Raw genomic sequence first — 19,272 nt, forward strand, 5'->3', positions numbered from 1 at the left:
TAAATATGCCCTGTATAGACAATGAACTTGGATCAAATTCAAGTAAAGTTCTGTAGTGTCAAACCAGTGTTGTCTTTTGCCTTTCTCATCTGCTTCTCATGCTAATATTGTCCTTAGAACTTCCTTATTCACACTTTTGCAGCAGTGTGATATGAAATCCCACACACTACAGGGGCAGGGGTAAAAAGAGTTTCTGGTTCCAGCCTCTCGGATGTGAAGATTTACCATATTTCTGTCTCTTACATAAGGGTCCACTGAATATTTATGGATTTTTAAATTGTCTGCACTAAACAAGATTTTTAGAGAAGTCATCTGGGAACCTTTTCCAGGTGTCTTTAGCTATTTTCTGAAGTTTTATGGACCAACAAGGTTTTTCAGCAGATTAATCAATAAGGATCAATAGTAATAATTGTTAGTTGCAGCTCTAAATTTGCGTCTTCTGTGTCCCCTTCGTCTTTCCTATCGCTACTGCAAAATTGATTTTTTTGTTTTTATCCATATAGGTTTTCTACAATTCCACAATATCAGAGCATAAAAATTGTCTTTTAATTTCACATTTAACATTTAACATTCTGCAGGCTGCACCTAACTGTGCAGCCTGTCAGCGTAAACATTACACTGAGTCCAGCAGCACACCTGGCACCATCTCTGTAACAGGGAGGTTTACTTGGAGCGTAGAGAGCAGAAAAGGTGCAGTGTGAGGTGAAAGATACACTCATTGCACCACATTGCTGCTGTGTGTGTGTCAAAATTCTGGGTTATCACTCGGTCAAATCTGAACACATTTATGGTTCATTTAGTTTTACATTCAGTGTGACTTATTCTTTCTCAGGACGTCATTATATCCAATGTCCAACGCAAATAAACCTGCTTAGAAAACATTAAAAAGTCACTGCTCATAGCTGCAGAGCCTGCCTGAGAATCATCAGGTTTTTAAGTTGTCTTCAGAATCAAAGTAATCCATTGACAGTAATCTGTACATCCACTGATACAGAACAATCAGGAACTGCTAAAGGCAATTTCTGCATACTTAATACTCCAAAATATAAAAGAAAATATATAAGGTAAATAACAAGTTCAAGTTGTTGCCCACAGCATAACTTAACGGTATCCACGGCAGCACAATATCTCCTGTTTCATCTTTATAAGTGAAGACACACCCCTTTTTTTGGGGGGGGGGGATTAAAAATCTTTCTTTTAATAATTTTTTTTATCATTCATCAAACAAAGTCAGTCGTCCAGATGATTTGAAGAGTCTTTGGTGATTTTTAGAAATACTGCTAGGACAGCGGTAAATGACCTGGGATTCTCAATACCCACTCTAGTGTCTGCGTTCTTGCTGAACATTTGACCTTTGTTAAAGTAATTTATGGTTTACTTCAGGCCTACATTCATCATTCTGTTATAATTGTACATTTTGAGTGTGCCCTGTTCTCTGGCCAAAAATGAATCTGAAACTGAAAAACCTGATGATGGATCCAACTTAACGGATCGCCAAATTTATTACAATTAATCCCATCAGTAGTTTTTGATACATGATCTGGAAACAATGAATGTAGAGATATTTCCTTAGATAAGTGAAAACCTTGACCTGGCTAGAGGAAAGATTGAGGGATCAGCAAAGCCAGAGGGATTAATTCTCTCAGAATCATGAATGTGTTATAGAAAATTTCGTGGCAATCCATCCAATAGTTGTTGAGATATTTTAGTCTGGGCATAAGCTGTGGACTGACCGACCAACACAGCCATCCACAGAACCACACTGCTATCATCACAATAAAATTGTTTTCTCACTACAAGACATTCATGTTTCATCATCTAATTTGATTTCTTCTTACGTGTTTCCCACATTAGATTTGCTTCGTGCAGTCATGTTTCCTCTGCAGCCAAGCTAAATTTAAACCTCCACTCACAGAAGCTGTCAGGGGGAGCTGCTGCCAAGCCCTGCGCTAACAGTGAGGCGGGACAGACTACACACAAAACAACTGCTATCAGAAAGCTGTTGAGGAAGCAGAGCCAGGCAACATTCAGACCCAGGTACGAGGGTATTCCCACAGGTAGCAGGAGGAGCACAGCCAGAAAAATCAGCAAAAGGGCCCAAGTGTTCAGAAATATACGCAGGACTTGGTAAACAAAACGTCTCCTGGAGTGACTTCTACTTTGGTCAGTGATTTGGTCCTTCAGAGGATGATTTTTCAATAAACGTGTGCTGCGAACAGCATGCAACGCTGCACAGCCCAGAGTCAAGAAGAGCAGCGAGACAACCTGCGGGATCTCAGTGGCATGGGAGACCCAGCACTGGTGCATCTGCTGGTGAGACACGTCCTCCAAGACAGGAATGAAGTCAGACCACAGGAAGATATAGAGAGTGCACAGGTTCCACAGCAGGATGGTTACAAGTGAGCAGACCATCCATTTTGTCCAGGAGGCGGCAGGTTGCAGAGAAATGGTGTAGAAATGCTCCAAACTAGCCATGACAACAACGGGCCACTGCAGAGCGCTGTACACGTGTCCGAGGATTTGAACCAGCAAACACATGTGATATCTGGTCAGCTGCATGTCCAAGAGGACGAGGTGTCCATCACTGTGGATGTGAATGATGGTGAAAATGAGGGTCAGGGCCGTGTCTACGACCGCCAGGGACACGCTGAAAACCCCCAAAAAGCTTCTGCAGATGTGGCTCCTCTGGAGAAACACCAGCGCCCAGTTGAGCAGACATTTCCATCCCAGACCGAGCAGGATGGAGAGGATGGAGATGTTCATGGTTCATGTGTTTTTAACCAGAAGTGCACTGTCGACTGCGGACCATTACGAAGACTCTGTCGATGCTGCTGGAGGGAGAAACAGTATTTTTAGATAAAAGTGTTAAAGGCAGTGTTAAAATAATCTTAATACAAATCTTGTGAATTTATCTGTCTGCCAGTTTATCAATCAGACTTTATTTGTATAGCACTTTTCATACAAACAGTGTAACATAGTGCTTTACGGAATAAAAGCAAGGAGAACCTACCGACCCTACAAGGATAAGTGGTATAGACAATGGATGGATGGATGATTCCAGATGTGGTTGATTATAATATATGCAACATATGGTTACATATTTATATTTAGCATGCTTTAATCTTGTTTTTTGTTTTTAGATTTTTTTTCTTTTTGGTGGAGGATTTGGGCCGCATGAAAAAATTCTGAGGTTAATCTTAAAGTTTGAGATGAGAGTTTAAGATGAATCTCATTCTGTCACTTGTTTAATCCTCTTCTGTACTTCTCTACTGGAGGCTGAATTTGTGTTCTTGTGATTCTCCTTTATCCAATCAGGGTGCTCCACTAATAGTTAGCTGTCCAATAGGACGTGAGCAATACAAGTAAATGGTCACCTGTGTATTAATGTTTTTTTTTCTGCTGTTCCTGTGAATGTTTTTCATGCAGTGGACAAATCCTCGTCTTCCTTCAAACAAAAAGACACAAAATCTTCTTCACTTTCTTGCAGTGTGATCCTGCTGCTGTTTTGTCACCTCTGTAGGAAACCACAGGTGACCTTTGACCTCAGACTGAGGAGGTCGCTAGCTGCACTGTAGATTTCTACAGGTTGTTTTTTGTATTCACTTTGTAATAAACACTCCAGAATAAACAAACAAACTCACGTTGACTCACTGTGAAATATCTTAAGGAGCTGGTCAGAACAAATCATTCTGGCAGGGCTGACAACGGCGTGGACAGAGTGCTGGAGAGTCCAAAACAAAGGAATCTATGGTGACTTGTTAGCTGTGTGTCACCTTCCAGTTAAACTGAAGGACCTCTGTTGGAGTATGACATCTATACAGTGACAGTGGATGATGGGAAATCAAACCATATTCAAATCAGACATGTTGCTCTAACTTATGACATTTATATACTTTACTATACTATAATTTTTTATGCCTTAATATACTATGATGATTTTATACCTCAATATACTATGATGTTTTATACCTTACTATACTATGAAATTTTTCTGACATCTTCATACCATAATATGGTTTATACCTTAATATACGATGATGTTTTTTCTGTTAATATACTATGACATTTTTATACCATTGTTATATAATACAAATTTAATATTTATCATTTATTTATTAATAATTACAATTATTATATGATAGTTAATGTGATCAACCTTTGAAATCTGAGATCTGAAACTGCGAGATCTTTCCTGAATATGTCGATTATATATCATATTTTATAAATAGTCAAAAAAATTTACTATCAAATGAATAGCTGATTAATCAATTAATTGTTGCAGTTCTAGTCTAAAACCAGTGCTTTTGGCTCAGTGATTTTAAGCTCAGCCATGTTTCTACATCTTAAACTGTATGAAAAAAAATACAAACATAAACTCACAGTGACAAAAATGAAAAAACACTTTTTTGTACTGCTCATACCCTGTTTCAACATTTCCTGTGTCTGCATGGAGACAGTTTCCCATAGTAACCAGGTTTTTCTTCCCTTTTTGAACCCTTTTTCCAGTTAATGCTTCCGACAGAAAACTCAACTGTCTCATTCTGTGTTTGAGGTGAAAGCAGCAGAAGTAACCTTACCTAAAGCTGAGCTGAGTATTTGGGAAGTGCCTTGAGTCCACGAAGATCAAACTTGCACAGTCATCTTTCTTGCCTCAGGGCGGTCATGTAGAATTTCTCCATAAATGTTTGACTTCAGCTTTTTCATACTGTCATTCAGTTTGCAAGTGATTTGACTGTGAGCTCTGACCAACAGAACAGACTGATTCACAAGTCAACACAGTGACAGTGATAGAGCCACTATGCTGGGAATTTGCTGCCAAAACGACTTACCGTGCTACACACCCAGCTTTTAAATATTGGAGGGACGTATAGAAGTCAGGTTAAGATAAGGTTAATGCAACAGGGGGAAAGATTTATAATGACAAGGTGCAGCCTCATATCTATGACCGATTCACAGCTCTGCTGATATTCAGTACAACATCACTCCCTCTCGTGTGATATTGCTTTTATGCAACAGTTCTACGAGCGCCATATTAGTTGAATAAGAAACAACAGATTATGATTTGTTTGATTTGATTTGCACAAATAGTTCCGCAACTGGACTGGCAATAACGGCCATTAATGTTAAGCTGATTAATGGTTAACATAACACCTGTGAAGCGGAGTGATACATGTAGTTAAAAGTCCCAGTGCTGTTGTACTCTCTCTCTCTCTCTCTCTCTCTCTCTAAAGCAGATAGCAGATTATTGTCTGTGTCTGATGCATTAATAACTGAGCTGTTCTGAGCTGTTATTATTAATTCACTCTTTTTCTGATTCCTAATTGGATTGATGTTTAAGTCATAGTGCACTACACCTCTGCCTCTGCTGCAGATTCTGCTGCTCTATTATCAACAAACAGTTAACAGAGGCTCTTAGGGCTGCCTGGGCTCATCAGGAAGTTGACACTGACCAAATATTAACAAAAGAAAAGTCTCACATTACAAAGTGTTAAAATGGAATTATCACAGAGAGAACGATGCAGTTACTTATAAAGAAAATGAATTAAGAATGTGTTGCAGTGCTGCAAAGACTTTTGCAACATTGTGAGTACAAAATTTAACAACATAAAACAGGCAGTACTAAGAAAACACATGCACCAATTAGTTAGCTTTGGATAAATTACCTGTGTGAATGTAGTCATCTGATATTATCTGTTCCCTCTTGGAAGTTACTGCTGGCTCCAGCTTCAGTGAAACAAAAAGCTTTTGTTAAGAAGTCATGGTTTGACCATGGTTGATAAGTTGAATGCATCAGCTCTGAACAAGGAAGTTGATATGTTGCTGTTTGCACATGGGAGCAGTTTGCCCTCAAGGCTTTCTGCCAGGTTGACGCCATGTAAACTATGAGCTTTTCCTAAACCTGACCAGCTAGTTTTGCTGCCGAAACTTTACAAAACTGCAACTGAAATATGCCTTTGTGTCAGTGAGGTCTGAAGGTAAACTTACCCCAAGGGGTTGCAACATGGAGAGGTGTTTAAACAAGTGCAGACAAGCTGGGGTTTCATTGTTGGTATTTATATTCAATGTAAATGTGTGCAGTAATTGTAGTTCAGACATACACTCAATTGTCAGTTTATTAGGAACACTGAGCAATAAATAATGCAGTCTAAGACAACAGTCCACCAGTAAATCTTTTTTCATGAAGGTTTTTATTTCAGAGAGGTGTTGATTCAACTTTGTAATTGCTCTGGAGGATGTAGTTTGTGATGTTGTTGAACTCTACTACATTATACAAAGAGGTATGTCTGTTATACTCTCACTGATAAAAATGGGTAAGACAAAATAATAGAAACAACACTTGTTAGTTAAGCTGAGCACTTCCTATATGGTAACATGACAGATATATTGATGATGAAATACTTGTTGGTTGCAGCCGTATGGTATTCCTATACTGTAATAATATTAGATTTCACTGCAGCATTGCACCATCCTAACTGTATTCTACATGTATATTTTTTGTTGTATTTTATTTTACTATGTACATACTGTATAGTAGATTTTATTGTGTTGTGTATGCATATTATGTTCTGTGTATACTACTGTATACTGTACTCATTTATCAAAAGTGTAAGTGCTAGTTAAGTAAGTTAGGATGTTAGAGATAAACAATATTTACCATACTATGCATTGTACGTTTGCATTTTGTTTTCCCTGAGTTTTTTCACGCTGAGTTAATGTTAGTGTGAAAACGGGCCTAATCTGACCATAGTTTTTTTTCCCACTACACCTAAGTACCAATTGGAACTGGTTAGTATTTTAGTATTTAGTAATTTAGTATTTCACCTTATTAAGCAAAACTATAGTGCCTAGAAAGTGTTGTTTTGACTTTTTCACCACTGCTTTCATCCCGGGATGCTGGTCACACTGTGGGTGTAATTCTGTCTCTGACCACCGGGGTCAAACATGGCGCTGTGCCTTTAGCTGAGCACCGGTCCTGCGCAGAGATCTGCGCACAGTGACACCCCTGAACCAACACAACGGAAACATCACCTCCCCCGGTCATGTATGGTTTTGTAATAGTTCACTTTGACGACAGTGTTTGTCTTTAAACACGTTGTTGACAGCGTCTAGTGCCGATATGAGCATGTTTACGTCTTTGTAATACAGTAAGGCTTCGTTTCGTTCAGTTCACAGTGAATTCACAGCGGTTAGCTCTTTAGCTATTGCTAGGTAACATTAGCTGTCAACAAATGAACGGTTTTCAGAGCTGGGACTGACAGACTGATAAACTCACTTCTGTTATTCTCTCGTTTTTAGCTCATTTAGCTCCTTCTTACCTACGAGTAATGTGTTATACAAAGACACTTATCTCACTCAATGTCACTGCTGATCATTAGAAGGCAGAAAAAATGAATTTGACCTTAACTTTGAAACTTCAGCCGTTACATTGGCATGATTTACTCTAATTTAGTTAGGGTCATAAGGTTCACCTAGCTAATACAAAGCAAACTAATACAGTCTAATAAAACAGTACTGCAATAAGTCCTGCTTCTGGAAGGTTATAATTTTCAGTTTGTTGAAACTGCTTTAGACGTGTTGATTTAACTGCATGATCATGTTGGAGGATATAATCTCAAATAAAAACAGAACATTACAACCTTTGTGAAGGAGGATTTATTGCAGGACTGTTGTATTAGACTGCGTGAGTTTTAAACATTTGTTGGTAGTAAACTGACAAATGAGTGTAGGTCAGGTTGCTGATTGATTCAGGTTAGATTACTTAGTTAATTTCAAATTTGTATACAGCTGCAATGATTTGTCGGTCAACAGAAAGTTAATCAGCCACTATTTAGATAATTGAGTCAAGATGCTCTGGTTTCAGCTCCTTAAATGCAAATATTTTCTGATCTCTTTAGTTGTCTGTGACAGTAAACTGAATATTTCTGGCTTTTTGAATGTTAGTCTGACAAGACATGACATCTGAAGAAGTCATCTCCTTTACTTAAGGAAATTGTAAAGAGCATTTTTGCCATTTTCTTACATATTGTAGTCCAAATGACTAGTCTGTTAATCTAATCTTAATTAATAGTGACAGATTAATCAATAATGAAAATAATCATTAGTTGCAGTGTTTTGTAACAAACCATATTGTGAGAACAATATAGCCTGTTTGCTGTAGTTTTTTTTCAGTTATGCATAGAATCATCCTGTAGATTGTTTCTTTTTCTTAAATAGGTTAAAAGTCTTTAATAGGCGTTTCTGCTTTGCTTCCTTGCAGAATGGACAATTCAGAGACCAGTCCATCCATGGGGCCCCTTGCAGTGCCGGACATTGGTATGGCACGACCCTCAGGCCCCCCTGGTCAGCTGTCAGAGTCAGCCAGGCCATCAAAGCACAGGGGGCACCCATCCAAGTCACCAAGGAGACGGCGGGAAGGAAAGAGGTCGCAGCGACGGGGGGATGGTCATGAACAGCTGCTCTGGGAGATCGAGCGGCGGAGGTTGCCAGGCCAACACGAGCACTTGGAGCCCTCTGGGTCAACGAGCGACACAGCGGAAAGCTCACCTAAAAGGTTTGCACTGCAGGTTGCCAGGTGGTCTGCCATGCCACTGGCACAACTCTGCTGCCTAGGACCTGAAGTGATAGAGTCTTGACTCTTCTTTTTTTCCCCTCCTCACAGGAGAGCCCACTTTCTACATGGACCATATCCAGCCACTCACTTCGGACCCAAAGCTTGTATTCTTCCCAACCCAACTTCAGTCATGTAAGCATGAGGATATTGAATGAGTTAAACTTTGTGTGTACAAACTGGTGAGAGTATATTCAGTTTTTTGGGGACATTGACACAGAATAGCTTGTGTAACCTTGTTATCTTGAGATAAGATAAAATACGAAAGCTGTTATTGGATGTTACATGCAATGGGATGGCTCACTGAACAGACCACAGATGCTTATTTTCAGCTGATGTCTGAGCTTGAGCTTGATCTGAAAACACACACCGACAAAACTATCTACAAAATGCCTGTCATTCACCACACAAAGGAGAGAGACAAATGGTAAAGTAGAGAAAGAGAGATTGTCTTTTTTGTATTATCATGTTTGAAATTTGGACCTCACTCACACAGAGGTTGCATCAAAGTGTCATAACAGTTAATGAATGACTTCAGCTGTTAGTACAGTGTAGGGTAAGCTTCATTTTATTGAGAAGACGCAAGACATGGTTGAGAGGTAAGACATGGTATCATGGTGGCATTTGACTTAACTGTCAGGATCCAACAAACTAAGCTTAAGTCCCAAGACATTGTGATTATGTAACAGTTAGTCTACACAGTCTACATAATGTCTGTTCCACCTTTTTGACCTATTCTGTTCTCTCTATTTCAGTGTATCTAACGCGTCTTTTTAAGACAGTGATGGTGTATGTATCTACATTTATGTGATTGTATTTGTTTGTTTACTCATTTGTGTTTGTTTCTTTCTTCCAGGCACATCCAGGACCCGGCCAGCCAGCGGCTCACCTGGAATAAACCTCCAGTCAATGTGCTTGTCATCAGGAAAATCAGAGATGAGAGCTTGGTTGAACCTTTCAAAGAGCTCTGCAGGTTTCTAGTGGAGGTACAGTATTTTATTTACTGTACAGTTGATATATTAAATGTTTTAGAATATGAAGGTTTTCTGAAGTTATTGTGTGAGGAGGCAGATGTATCTTGTTGACTAATCAGTCTAATGCCTATATGTTACCGCCAGCTGTGTGTGGTCTGATCTCTAACAATTATCACACCGAGGGTTTGGCAGAGGGTTTGGCCTGAATATGTGTGAATTGATAATATTTTTTGCATAAGTCATGGTGTGCAGACTTTTCAGTTTATCTTTTGAAACGTTACTTACAATTTTCCACTCAAAGGCCAAATCTGATTGAAATCTGATTTTTTGATAATATAAATATGAGGTGTATTCACATACATAATCTAAGTTTGAGTTGTTGATGGAAAAAGTGCGTTTTGTGTTTCTCAATCATCATTCAAAATATAGGTCTGTCTCTTCCCATGTTTACATGTTTACACTCATAACTGATGTTTACAAGCTTTTTACTGCATCAGAAAACATTACAGATTTAGATTTTGTTGTTTTCCCATGTTCGTCTACCGTCTCCGTCAATTTGAGGGCAATACCAGGCACAACTCTTGGTTTACATTCGGTGAACATTTTGTACCTTTCATAATGCACCTTCTTACATTAACCCTATTCTGTGTCAAAGAACAGATTGTACACTGTGGTAGAACGCAGGAAATGGCCCAGACATGTCGGTGAAAGTTACAGTCTGGTCAAATGCAGTTATGACAACCACATGTGGCCAATAAACACACATATTTGCATTCTATAAAAAACACTGTCATTTTAAACTACACATGTTTGGCATATGCTCAACTTTATTTTGGAAAGCACTCCTTTGAGAGTTGTCTGTGTGTGTTTTGGCTGAAGTCACTAAAGCATGTCTTTGTGTATCAGGAGAAACAGATGATGGTGTACGTGGAACGCAGGGTCGCAGATGATGCTACGCTGTCAAAGGATGAGGCCTTTGGCTCCATACGCAATCAGCTCTGCACCTTCAGGGAGGGTGAGAGTCCTGTGTGTCCTACCATCTCTCTCACAATAAAGACAAAAATATAAGTTACATAAACTCGATCAGTAGAGGAACAAGCAATATTATCCTTTACTTGGATGAAAATAAAAATACTATGATACTATGATGTAAAATATGCTGTTATGTACACAGTTTTACTTTCATGTGGAGTAAGTGAATCTTGAGAAAGACAGTGGTCTTTCAGAAGCTCTCCCCCCAAATTCATGGATGTGCATTGCCAAGGCAACAACACAGTGGCAGAATCCAGAGCATCTTATATGGCGTGGAAGTGGATACTCTTTAAAAAAATGAAAATATGTTACAACTGTCTTTTCTTATGTAGTATCCATTGTTTTGCAAAATAACCGTATTTGAAGTTGTTTTCAAATAATAGCTTGAAGAATGAAACAAAAAAATGCTCCTGGAGAGAGAACAAGTTTCTTCAAAACCTATTTTCCTGTCTCCTGGAATATTTGATCTTGTTGGATGAATTAGTGGCCACATATGGCGAAGGTTGGCCAAGTCATCAGGTCTTCCCACAAAGAGCTTTCAGGACATTTTCTCTCTTTTGGCTTTTGACAGAGGAAAAATGTGGCTGTTTTACTGCTACGGTTTGAATTAAGTTATTAAATTTTGTAAGTGGTGTAATAGCAATGTTTTTTGTCCACCTGCAGGTTATGATGATATCTCTGACTGCATAGACCTGATCATCTGTCTTGGTGGAGATGGGACTCTGCTCTATGCCTCCTCTCTTTTCCAGGTACAGATCATTTATACTAGATTTTTTATACTGTCAAATCTACAAATCTGCGATTAACATGTACAGTGCACCCGGAAAGTATTCACACCCCTTCACTTTCCCCACATTTTGTTATATTACAGCCTTAATCCAAAATGGATTAAATTCCATTTTTTTCCTCATCAATCTACACACAATACCCCATAATGACAAAGCGAAAAAAGGTTTTTTAGAAATTCTTGCAAATTTATTGAAAATAAAAAACTGAAATATCGCATATACATAAGTATTCACACCCTTTGCTATGACACTCAAAAGTGAACTCAGGTGCATCCTGTTTCCACTGATCATCCTTGAGATGTTTCTACAACTTGATTGGAGTCCACCTGTAGTAAATTCAATTGATTGGACATGATTTGGGAAGGCACACACCTGTCTATATCCATCCCACTGTTAACAGTGCATGTCAGAGCAGAAACCAAGCCATGAAGGCAAAGGAATTGTCTGTAGACCTCCGAGACAGGATTGTATCGAGGCACAGATCTGGAATAAGGCTGTAACATAACAAAATGTGGGGAAAGGGAAGGGGTGTGAATACTTTCTGGATGCACTGTATTTTGATTTTAATGTGGAGTAGGTTTACTTTCTTGCTTTTACCTTTTTCTTTTCGAAAAAAGTAAAATGGAAATCGTATTTTTCATTCTCTCATTTTTACTTTTACAATAACCCTGGTCTTGTGAAGCAGGTGGAGTTACAGGCAGTCAGATGATGTTTCGAGACAGGAAATTCTGTGAAACTCATTGGAATATTTTGTCTTTTGTAGTGGTAATAAAACTATTGTCACCTATGTGACATTGTCAGATTGCTGAACTTTTAAATAACACTTTCTGTGACTCTGTATCCTGAATATTTTGTTTATTGTACTATTGTTGTTAATAAGCTCTCTCCTAAATGAATTTCTATAAGATGTACCATCACAAATTTTAAAGAAAAGTATGTTATCCGAAGTCTTTTAATAAGACCAAATGTAAATCATGTGCTTTATATAGTTTGGTAAACAGATGATTTCAGGTGTTGAGATGCTGATGGTTGTGTGAAGGGTGAATCTAGCAGAGCCAGTCACACTGAGGTTTGTTTTCTTCTGTAGGGCAGCGTTCCTCCAGTTATGGCGTTTCACCTCGGTTCTCTGGGTTTCCTGACACCCTTCAAGTTTGAGTCATACAAGACTGAAGTGGCCAAAGTATTTGAAGGTAAATTGCAGCTTTATATGAAATACTGGTTTAATGTTTCATGTTGTTGTCATTTGTATGTGAATGTAAAAACTAAATCTGTGTAATATTCAAACTCATTCTCTCCTGAGAGGTTAGACCTAGAAACATCATCTTCACTTTTGTGTTAACTTGTCCATCTGCATGTGGGTTTTCAGGTAATGCAGCCATCACTCTGCGCAGTCGTCTGAAGGTGAAGGTGGTGAAGGACATGCTTCAGAGAACAGGCCAGCAGCCGTACAACCGAGAGCCCCCGCAGCAGCAACCAGAGCACAACGGACTCCTTCCTCACGGACACACTAACAGTGAGGCAGGCAAGGTCACCCTGCAGCTACAGGTGAGGACAAAGATGTCCAGATGGAGATCAGTGGGCCAATAAGCCACTGGACATATTACTTACATTAAATAAGCTTGGTAGGGTAGATGTTTCAGTTTCAAAGTCCTTGAGAGTTTAGTTCTTTGTTGTTGAAGTGTAATAGAAGTCATATGCTAATAGTTTGGATAATAGTTGAGAGGTCAACAGAAAAGTGCTTGTTAAGATGAAAAATAGACAAACCAGTTGCATTTTTAGAAATTTGGGAACCACGTCCTGCTCTGAGGAAGTACTTTCTGATGACCCACGAACTATTAGGTCGGAGACTGTGGTGCTGAATTTCGATGATTGGTTAAAAAACAAACCCATGGCTGCTACAAGCTGTGTACAGCTTTATTCACACAATACGGTAGCACTATGTACTACCGTATTGTGTGAACTATTTTGTTAAAAACAAATTAATGTTCTCAGCTTCGCAGAGAGATAAAGAGAGAGTGTATGTGAGAATGTGTTGAGAGTGTGAGTGAACCAGAGGAACAAATTTGCTGATTGTTTCATTGCAGTTACATATGAAAGAAGAAAGAAACTAAAAGAAGCTACATTTTCTGAAAACAATTTATGCTGAAATTTTGCAGTTGGGACTTTTGGAATAGTTGAAATTCAAACCAGCTGAAATGGCAGTTAGTGATTAAAATGCTGAAAGAAGTTGACATCAATTTAAGTGTATGTGATAAATTAAGATGAAATGTTGGTTGAAGTGGAAGTGCTAAGAGACCTATAAGATTTATAAACTGAAAAATGATGTCGACTGAAAGCAGATGTTCACAGTGTGGGAACAGTGAAATTTGTGTGAGTTAGAAGAGCTGAAGAAATTTTTTTGTAGTTCAAAGGTGAAGATCAGAGATCTGAGAGAGTTTGAAGTGTCAGCTGAAGTGTTAGAACTGAAATTGGTTCAAATGTCATCTGAAGACAAAGAGATGGAAGCAGTCAAAATGTCAGGTGATGTGGAGGGGGTGAAAGTAGCTAAAAATTCATTTAAGAAGTAAGAAATATAAGTAGTTGAAGGAAAAAATAAAAATAAAAACTGAATAAAGTCAGGTATTTACTAGAACAGATAAATAACCTCAAGTCACTCAGCAGATTGTCCACTTTGTATCAGACACTCTCCTTTTCCAGCTCTGCATGCTTCCTTTGCATTCAATCATTACATCCACTCGCACAACAGAATACTGACTGTTGTTTCCTTTTGTGAGAAAGTTGCATCCCAAATACTGTCATTTCCTTTTATTGGACTAATTTGTCTGACTGTTCTGCAGATGCAGTGGAAACGCAAACAAGGGTGTGTAAAGGGAACTTTAATTCCTCTGGTTCCATAGTTCATGGAAATATTTGGTAAAAAAAAAAGAGCTGGTGTGACTGCATTTTGTCGTCTTTATTAATTCCTGATCATCACACGCTTCAAATGATGCTGTAAGCGCCATAAAGTTGATGGCTTGTGTGTGTGTGTTTCATCCCAGGTGTGTTTGTGTGTGCGTACATGTGTACAGCTCAGCAAGAGCGAACATCAGCTGGGTTGCCATGGCGACAGTCATAATAAAGTTGATATGGGAGAGAAAGTCGGATGTTGTGAAGTTCTGTTGAGCCAGTTGCCATGGAGACCATGGCGTCTACAGTGCAGTCAGTATTTAATGAGCTCTGACGCTTTCGGTCTGACACACTCTAACTAAACAATGTGCCACACTGCTGCAGTTACACACACACACACACACACACACACACACACACACACACAGAGTGCGGTAGTTTGTCATTTTCAGTACAGCTCTTTCCTCTCTCCCTGGGGCTTTTCGTCTCATCGATAAAAGACAGTGATGGATTGTTCTGGTCTTTCAACCAGATTTTGACCTCACATTACATCACGTCTGCTGTGTCCACCAGCAGGATGTTTGCGTTGTGCGCAACTGACGTCAGTACATCTGCCAGACATCACTGCTCAGCACCGCAGTATTTTGTGTGACTGACTGAAGTGGGGAACATGATCTGTACGCTGCCTGTCTGCACACTAGCATTTTTCTCTGCTTGTAGTTTCCTCGTATAATGTGGGATTGTACTTCGTCTGCGGCTGGCTGATTTATTATTGTTATTGAACTGCATTGATGAAATTTACTCTCACATTTACTGTCTATGAAAGAGAATTACATATTGAAGAATGACGTTTTGTGAGGATGGATGTTGTCAGGATATACATCCCAATCTAGTTGTTCAGTGTTTGGTGGCTGCACAGTTATGTCAGGTTATTCCGCGTCACATTGAAGGCAGTATAGTGGTTTTATCTTAATCATTTCTCATCACAGAGGTTTTGTTTGTAATAACTTTACTTGCTTGTTTGTTCGCTGGATGTCTCAAAAAGTAATTAAGATATTCCAGTGAAATTTTGGTGCATATTTAGGCCATGGACCAAGGACAAACTGACTGTTTTTGGTGTAGATTGCGCCACCATGTGGGTATTTATAAAACACTTTACATTTAATTTAGTTTCTTGGGCTTGTACTGATTTCAAGATCAGTATATCACCACCCATTTCTACATTAAAGATTTTTTTTTTTTTTTTCACCATTTTTAACTTTCATAGCCCTCCTTCTGTACTTTTCATCCAGTCTGTGTCATAGTTGGCACAAAACATTTTCTGAACCTTGAACAAAAGCCATTCATTTTTTTTTTTTTTGTGTCCATTTTCCTGTGTTTAGCATCCTAAATGTACATTTTTGCATGTTATACTATATAAATACATAAACACATGAAAACATTTATGGTATTTGGTCTATAGATGGCACTGCTGTAACCTATTTGATTTCTGTGGTCAGAAGTCAGTGACCATGACTTTCACTTTGCTTGTACAAAGCCTTAATGTTCCCAAACAGGATTTAGATTTTCTTAAAAATTGACATGATCATATTTCACCATTTTGATTAATTGACCGATCCAGATTAAAAACTATTGAAACATCACATTGGAAGACTTTAGTCATTAAGAAATTTTCTAATGTTAACCACGGTCTGTGTGTTATACAGGTGTTGAATGAGGTGGTGGTGGATCGAGGCCCGTCTTCTTACCTGTCCAATGTCGACTTGTACCTCGATGGACGACTCATCACCTCAGTGCAGGGAGACGGTGAGGACAGACATACACCTGTCCCCTGCCATATGATGTCACTTTTTTGCAATGGGGTCACAATGTGTAACATGGAGACACAAAGTATTATACAAATGAATCAAATGTGGTAGATCAACATGGTGAACTGCCTCCCTGTCTCTGTCCTCCAGGTGTGATTGTGTCCACACCTACAGGCAGCACAGCATACGCGGCTGCAGCAGGAGCGTCAATGATCCACCCCAATGTGCCCGCCATCATGGTCACCCCCATCTGCCCACACTCGCTCTCTTTCAGGCCGATCGTTGTCCCTGCTGGGGTGGAGCTCATGGTAATGTCTCACTGTAACATAAACAGCAGTCCCTTCATACACACCTGGCAAACGCTCACCTGTTGACTAATTGAAATTCTAAAATGGTCCTCTCACTTCTGAAGGGCAGTGTCCTTCAGTCCCTGTTGATATTTCACTACAGTAGCATATGTGTTTATTCTTCTGAGGTACAGTATTCAAGGCCTCTGCTCCCTAATTGATGCTGACCTCTTTACAGTTCACTAACAAACGACCTAAAGGGATGGCACTTTCATGTCCCTCTACCGTGGTACATGATAAACAGGATAGTATGTCATCATGCTGGCATCTGTGGCTCTGTAGACACACTGTTGTCAACTCAATAACTGAAGTAGAAACTTCACACTTATCCCACTGGTACCCCACATGGAGTAGATAATATGATTAGATTTTGCCTTGCTGCATACATTTGCATATTAATAAGGTAAAACAGACTTTTTTTTTTTTTTTTTTTTTTTTTAAAACTTCTGTTAGCATTATTAATGAAAACTACTAGTATTTTGAGCATACATGCTCTACTATCAAATTAACTCGCCACTTTTTAGCCATGCTAGTGACATGACTCTAGGGATGGTAATGTCTGTGAGTCAGTGCACTGCTTTGGTCCAGACTGAAATATCTCAACAACTGTTGGGTGGATTGCTGTGAAAACTTGTAGAAGTTCATGTTCGCAGAGGTTGAATCTGACTTACTTTTCCTCTAATGCCAGTTTGGATAAATTTTCACGAAATTTGGTACAAATATTCCGGTCACCCCTTAAGATTAATACTAATCACTTTGGTAAACCTTTAACTTTTCATCTGGCACCACCATCAAGTCAGAATTTTGATTTATCCAGTATCTGCAAAATTAATAACATTCCCATCAGCCTCATCTCTACTTTGTGTTTACTGCGAATTAGGAAATATTAGCACGCTAACATGCTAAATTAATATGGTGATCATGGTAAACATTACACCTGCTAAACACCAGACTGTTAGCATTGTCATTGTGACCATGTTAACATGCTGAGATGAGCCTCTAGCTCAAAACACCACTGTGCCAAAGTAGAGGCTAGCATTCTGTCCTCTTCTCTCCTAAAACAGATCACTTTGTCTCCAGATGCCAGAAACACTGCCTGGGTGTCGTTTGATGGCAGGAAGAGACAGGAGATCCAGCATGGAGACTGGTGAAGTTCATTCACTGTCATTATCTGCCGGCATGTCCTTAGACAGATCTCTCTTTTTCCTCATTTTAGGATTAGGATTAATTTGCCTTCTGTTTCCCTCCCAACAGCATCAAGATCACTACATCTTGTTACCCTGTGCCATCTATCTGTTGCCATGACCTGGTGTACGACTGGTTTGAAAGCCTGGCTCAGTGCCTGCACTGGAACGTACGCAAGAGGCAGGCGCGACTGGCAGACATCTCGGATTCATCGGACACTGAAAACTGAGTCAGCGGGTGTTTTGACGTACCTGAGTTAAAGACATTCAGCCGACGCTCTCCACAGCAGCTGAGTAAGTGAGAACAGAGTGATCAGGTTTGTTCCGAGACGACAATTAGGTCACCCTGCAAACATTTTCCTGACAGAAACACTCGACTGTGACAGTGAGAGCGCATGTGTCTTCAGCCAAAGCAATGTTACATTAGTCGTATGAATAGCATGTACAATGATCATACTGTATATTCAGTATTTTATACACTGAGTCATCATCTCATTACATTCCAGTATATACACACTACAGTTTCATAGCTTACAGGGAGAACGCATGTCTCTCAACTTGGATATGAAAAAAAGTCTATTGTTACTTAAATGATACATGATGCATAATCCTGTGATGTGATCGATGAAACCTAAAGCTCTTCATGAATATTCTGAAAACTGTTTTCTTTGGACTTGAATCACTTACTCATCAATGTGATGATCAGTGTATAAGATGTAGATGTTACTAGCATGACTGTGAGGTTATAGGTAGAAATACACTGTTAACACTGAAATTAAGCAAAAGGACTGTTTCTTCTGAACTTTAATGTATATTTGTACATACAGGATTCTAGGATGAATTTATTTAATGTCGTATTTATGTAATATTTAAATTTATTTCTAAAACTGAGTCAACCAAAGAGTGCTGTATGTGATTGTTCTCCGCTGTACAAACATATTGTACAATTTTCTCAGTCCTTTTACGTCCTACCATCTACGTGTGTTACTGACATTTTTAAGTTGTTTTCAAAACTTTTGTGCCCCAGTCTAAATTCTGCGGAAAGATTGCATGTGGCAGGGATAAACAAAATGAATCGGAGAATCTTAAACCAGCTCTCATTTTCATGACCGTTAAACTGTCAAAGTCTGTAGCAGGAGACGGTAGTGAGAAAATAAATTTCTAAACTTTCCAGTTTTTTTTGGTTTAGTCTGACTTTTGTGTGAATCCAAACTTTCTAAATCATCCTGCGGATTAAGTTCTTGATTTCTTTCTGATGTTTTTCAGACCAAAAAAAGTAGTCATTGAATACCCATAACAATATCCCACAGTACGAGGTAATATCATTAAATGTGTTTGATCAAAAGTTCAAAACCCTCAAATATTCAAATAACTATATATAAGACCAAGAAAAACATCAAATCCTAACAACTGGAATGATCAAATTTTTTTGTATTTTTCAGGAACAAGCACATTTTAGGAATCTTTTTTTGAAAAAGACTCAAACAATTAATCAATTATCAAAACAATTACTGTTTATTTTTTAACTTTTTTATTGTCTGTTAGCCATATATATATTTATAGGTAACTACAGCTAGGGATCAATGTCACACCTCCGGTGTTTATTGCTGCAGCCATTGATGGATGAACGGGCCCTCTGGGCACA

The 19,272-nt window shown here is 38.9% G+C and overlaps 2 protein-coding genes across 12 annotated transcripts; one reads left to right on the top strand and one right to left on the bottom strand.

Annotated features, from left to right (window-relative positions):
- Window positions 1-524: 524 nt before the first annotated feature.
- gpr160 (G protein-coupled receptor 160) lies at window positions 525-5,815 on the bottom strand. Of its 7 annotated transcripts, none has more exons than XM_087179063.1 (3): window positions 5,664-5,815; window positions 3,652-3,721; window positions 525-2,828 (listed from the first exon to the last, which is right to left on the bottom strand). In XM_087179063.1, exon 3 carries the CDS (start codon window positions 2,761-2,763, stop codon window positions 1,870-1,872), a length of 894 nt encoding a protein of 297 aa, XP_087035189.1. In that variant the 5' UTR covers window positions 2,764-2,828; window positions 3,652-3,721; window positions 5,664-5,815; the 3' UTR covers window positions 525-1,869. The 7 variants fall into 7 exon arrangements, with proteins under 7 accessions (XP_087035189.1, XP_023281144.1, XP_087035190.1 ...); XM_023425376.2 differs by having other exon boundaries at window positions 525-2,831; XM_087179064.1 differs by having other exon boundaries at window positions 3,642-3,721.
- A 1,177-nt stretch (window positions 5,816-6,992) lies between these two features.
- On the top strand, window positions 6,993-18,798 carry nadkb (NAD kinase b). Of its 5 annotated transcripts, none has more exons than XM_087179066.1 (12): window positions 6,993-7,145; window positions 8,258-8,551; window positions 8,660-8,743; window positions 9,465-9,594; window positions 10,489-10,597; window positions 11,278-11,363; window positions 12,490-12,592; window positions 12,769-12,947; window positions 15,995-16,094; window positions 16,247-16,404; window positions 17,524-17,590; window positions 17,698-18,798. In XM_087179066.1, exons 2-12 carry the CDS (start codon window positions 8,259-8,261, stop codon window positions 17,886-17,888), a joined length of 1,500 nt encoding a protein of 499 aa, XP_087035192.1. In that variant the 5' UTR covers window positions 6,993-7,145; window position 8,258; the 3' UTR covers window positions 17,889-18,798. The 5 variants fall into 5 exon arrangements, with proteins under 5 accessions (XP_087035192.1, XP_087035193.1, XP_023281116.1 ...); XM_087179067.1 differs by having other exon boundaries at window positions 6,993-7,042; XM_023425348.2 differs by having other exon boundaries at window positions 6,994-7,145; window positions 17,508-17,590.
- The last annotated feature ends 474 nt before the right edge of the window (window positions 18,799-19,272 follow it).

The sequence above is a fragment of the Seriola lalandi genome, unplaced genomic scaffold, assembly GCF_002814215.2.
Source record: "Seriola lalandi dorsalis isolate HSWRI2012SDOR001 ecotype SW California unplaced genomic scaffold, Sedor1 jcf7180002054777, whole genome shotgun sequence".
Lineage (NCBI taxonomy): Eukaryota > Metazoa > Chordata > Actinopteri > Carangiformes > Carangidae > Seriola > Seriola lalandi.

Coding starts and splice junctions, on each gene's coding strand:
- gpr160 (XM_023425381.2), bottom strand. CDS start 2,763: ATGAACATCTCCATCCTCTCCATCCTGCTCGGTCTGGGATGGAAATGT.
- nadkb (XM_087179066.1), top strand. CDS start 8,259: ATGGACAATTCAGAGACCAGTCCATCCATGGGGCCCCTTGCAGTGCCG. Junction 9,595..10,488: donor TCTGCAGGTTTCTAGTGGAG/GTACAGTATTTT, acceptor TTTGTGTATCAG/GAGAAACAGATGATGGTGTA. Junction 11,364..12,489: donor ATGCCTCCTCTCTTTTCCAG/GTACAGATCATT, acceptor TTTCTTCTGTAG/GGCAGCGTTCCTCCAGTTAT.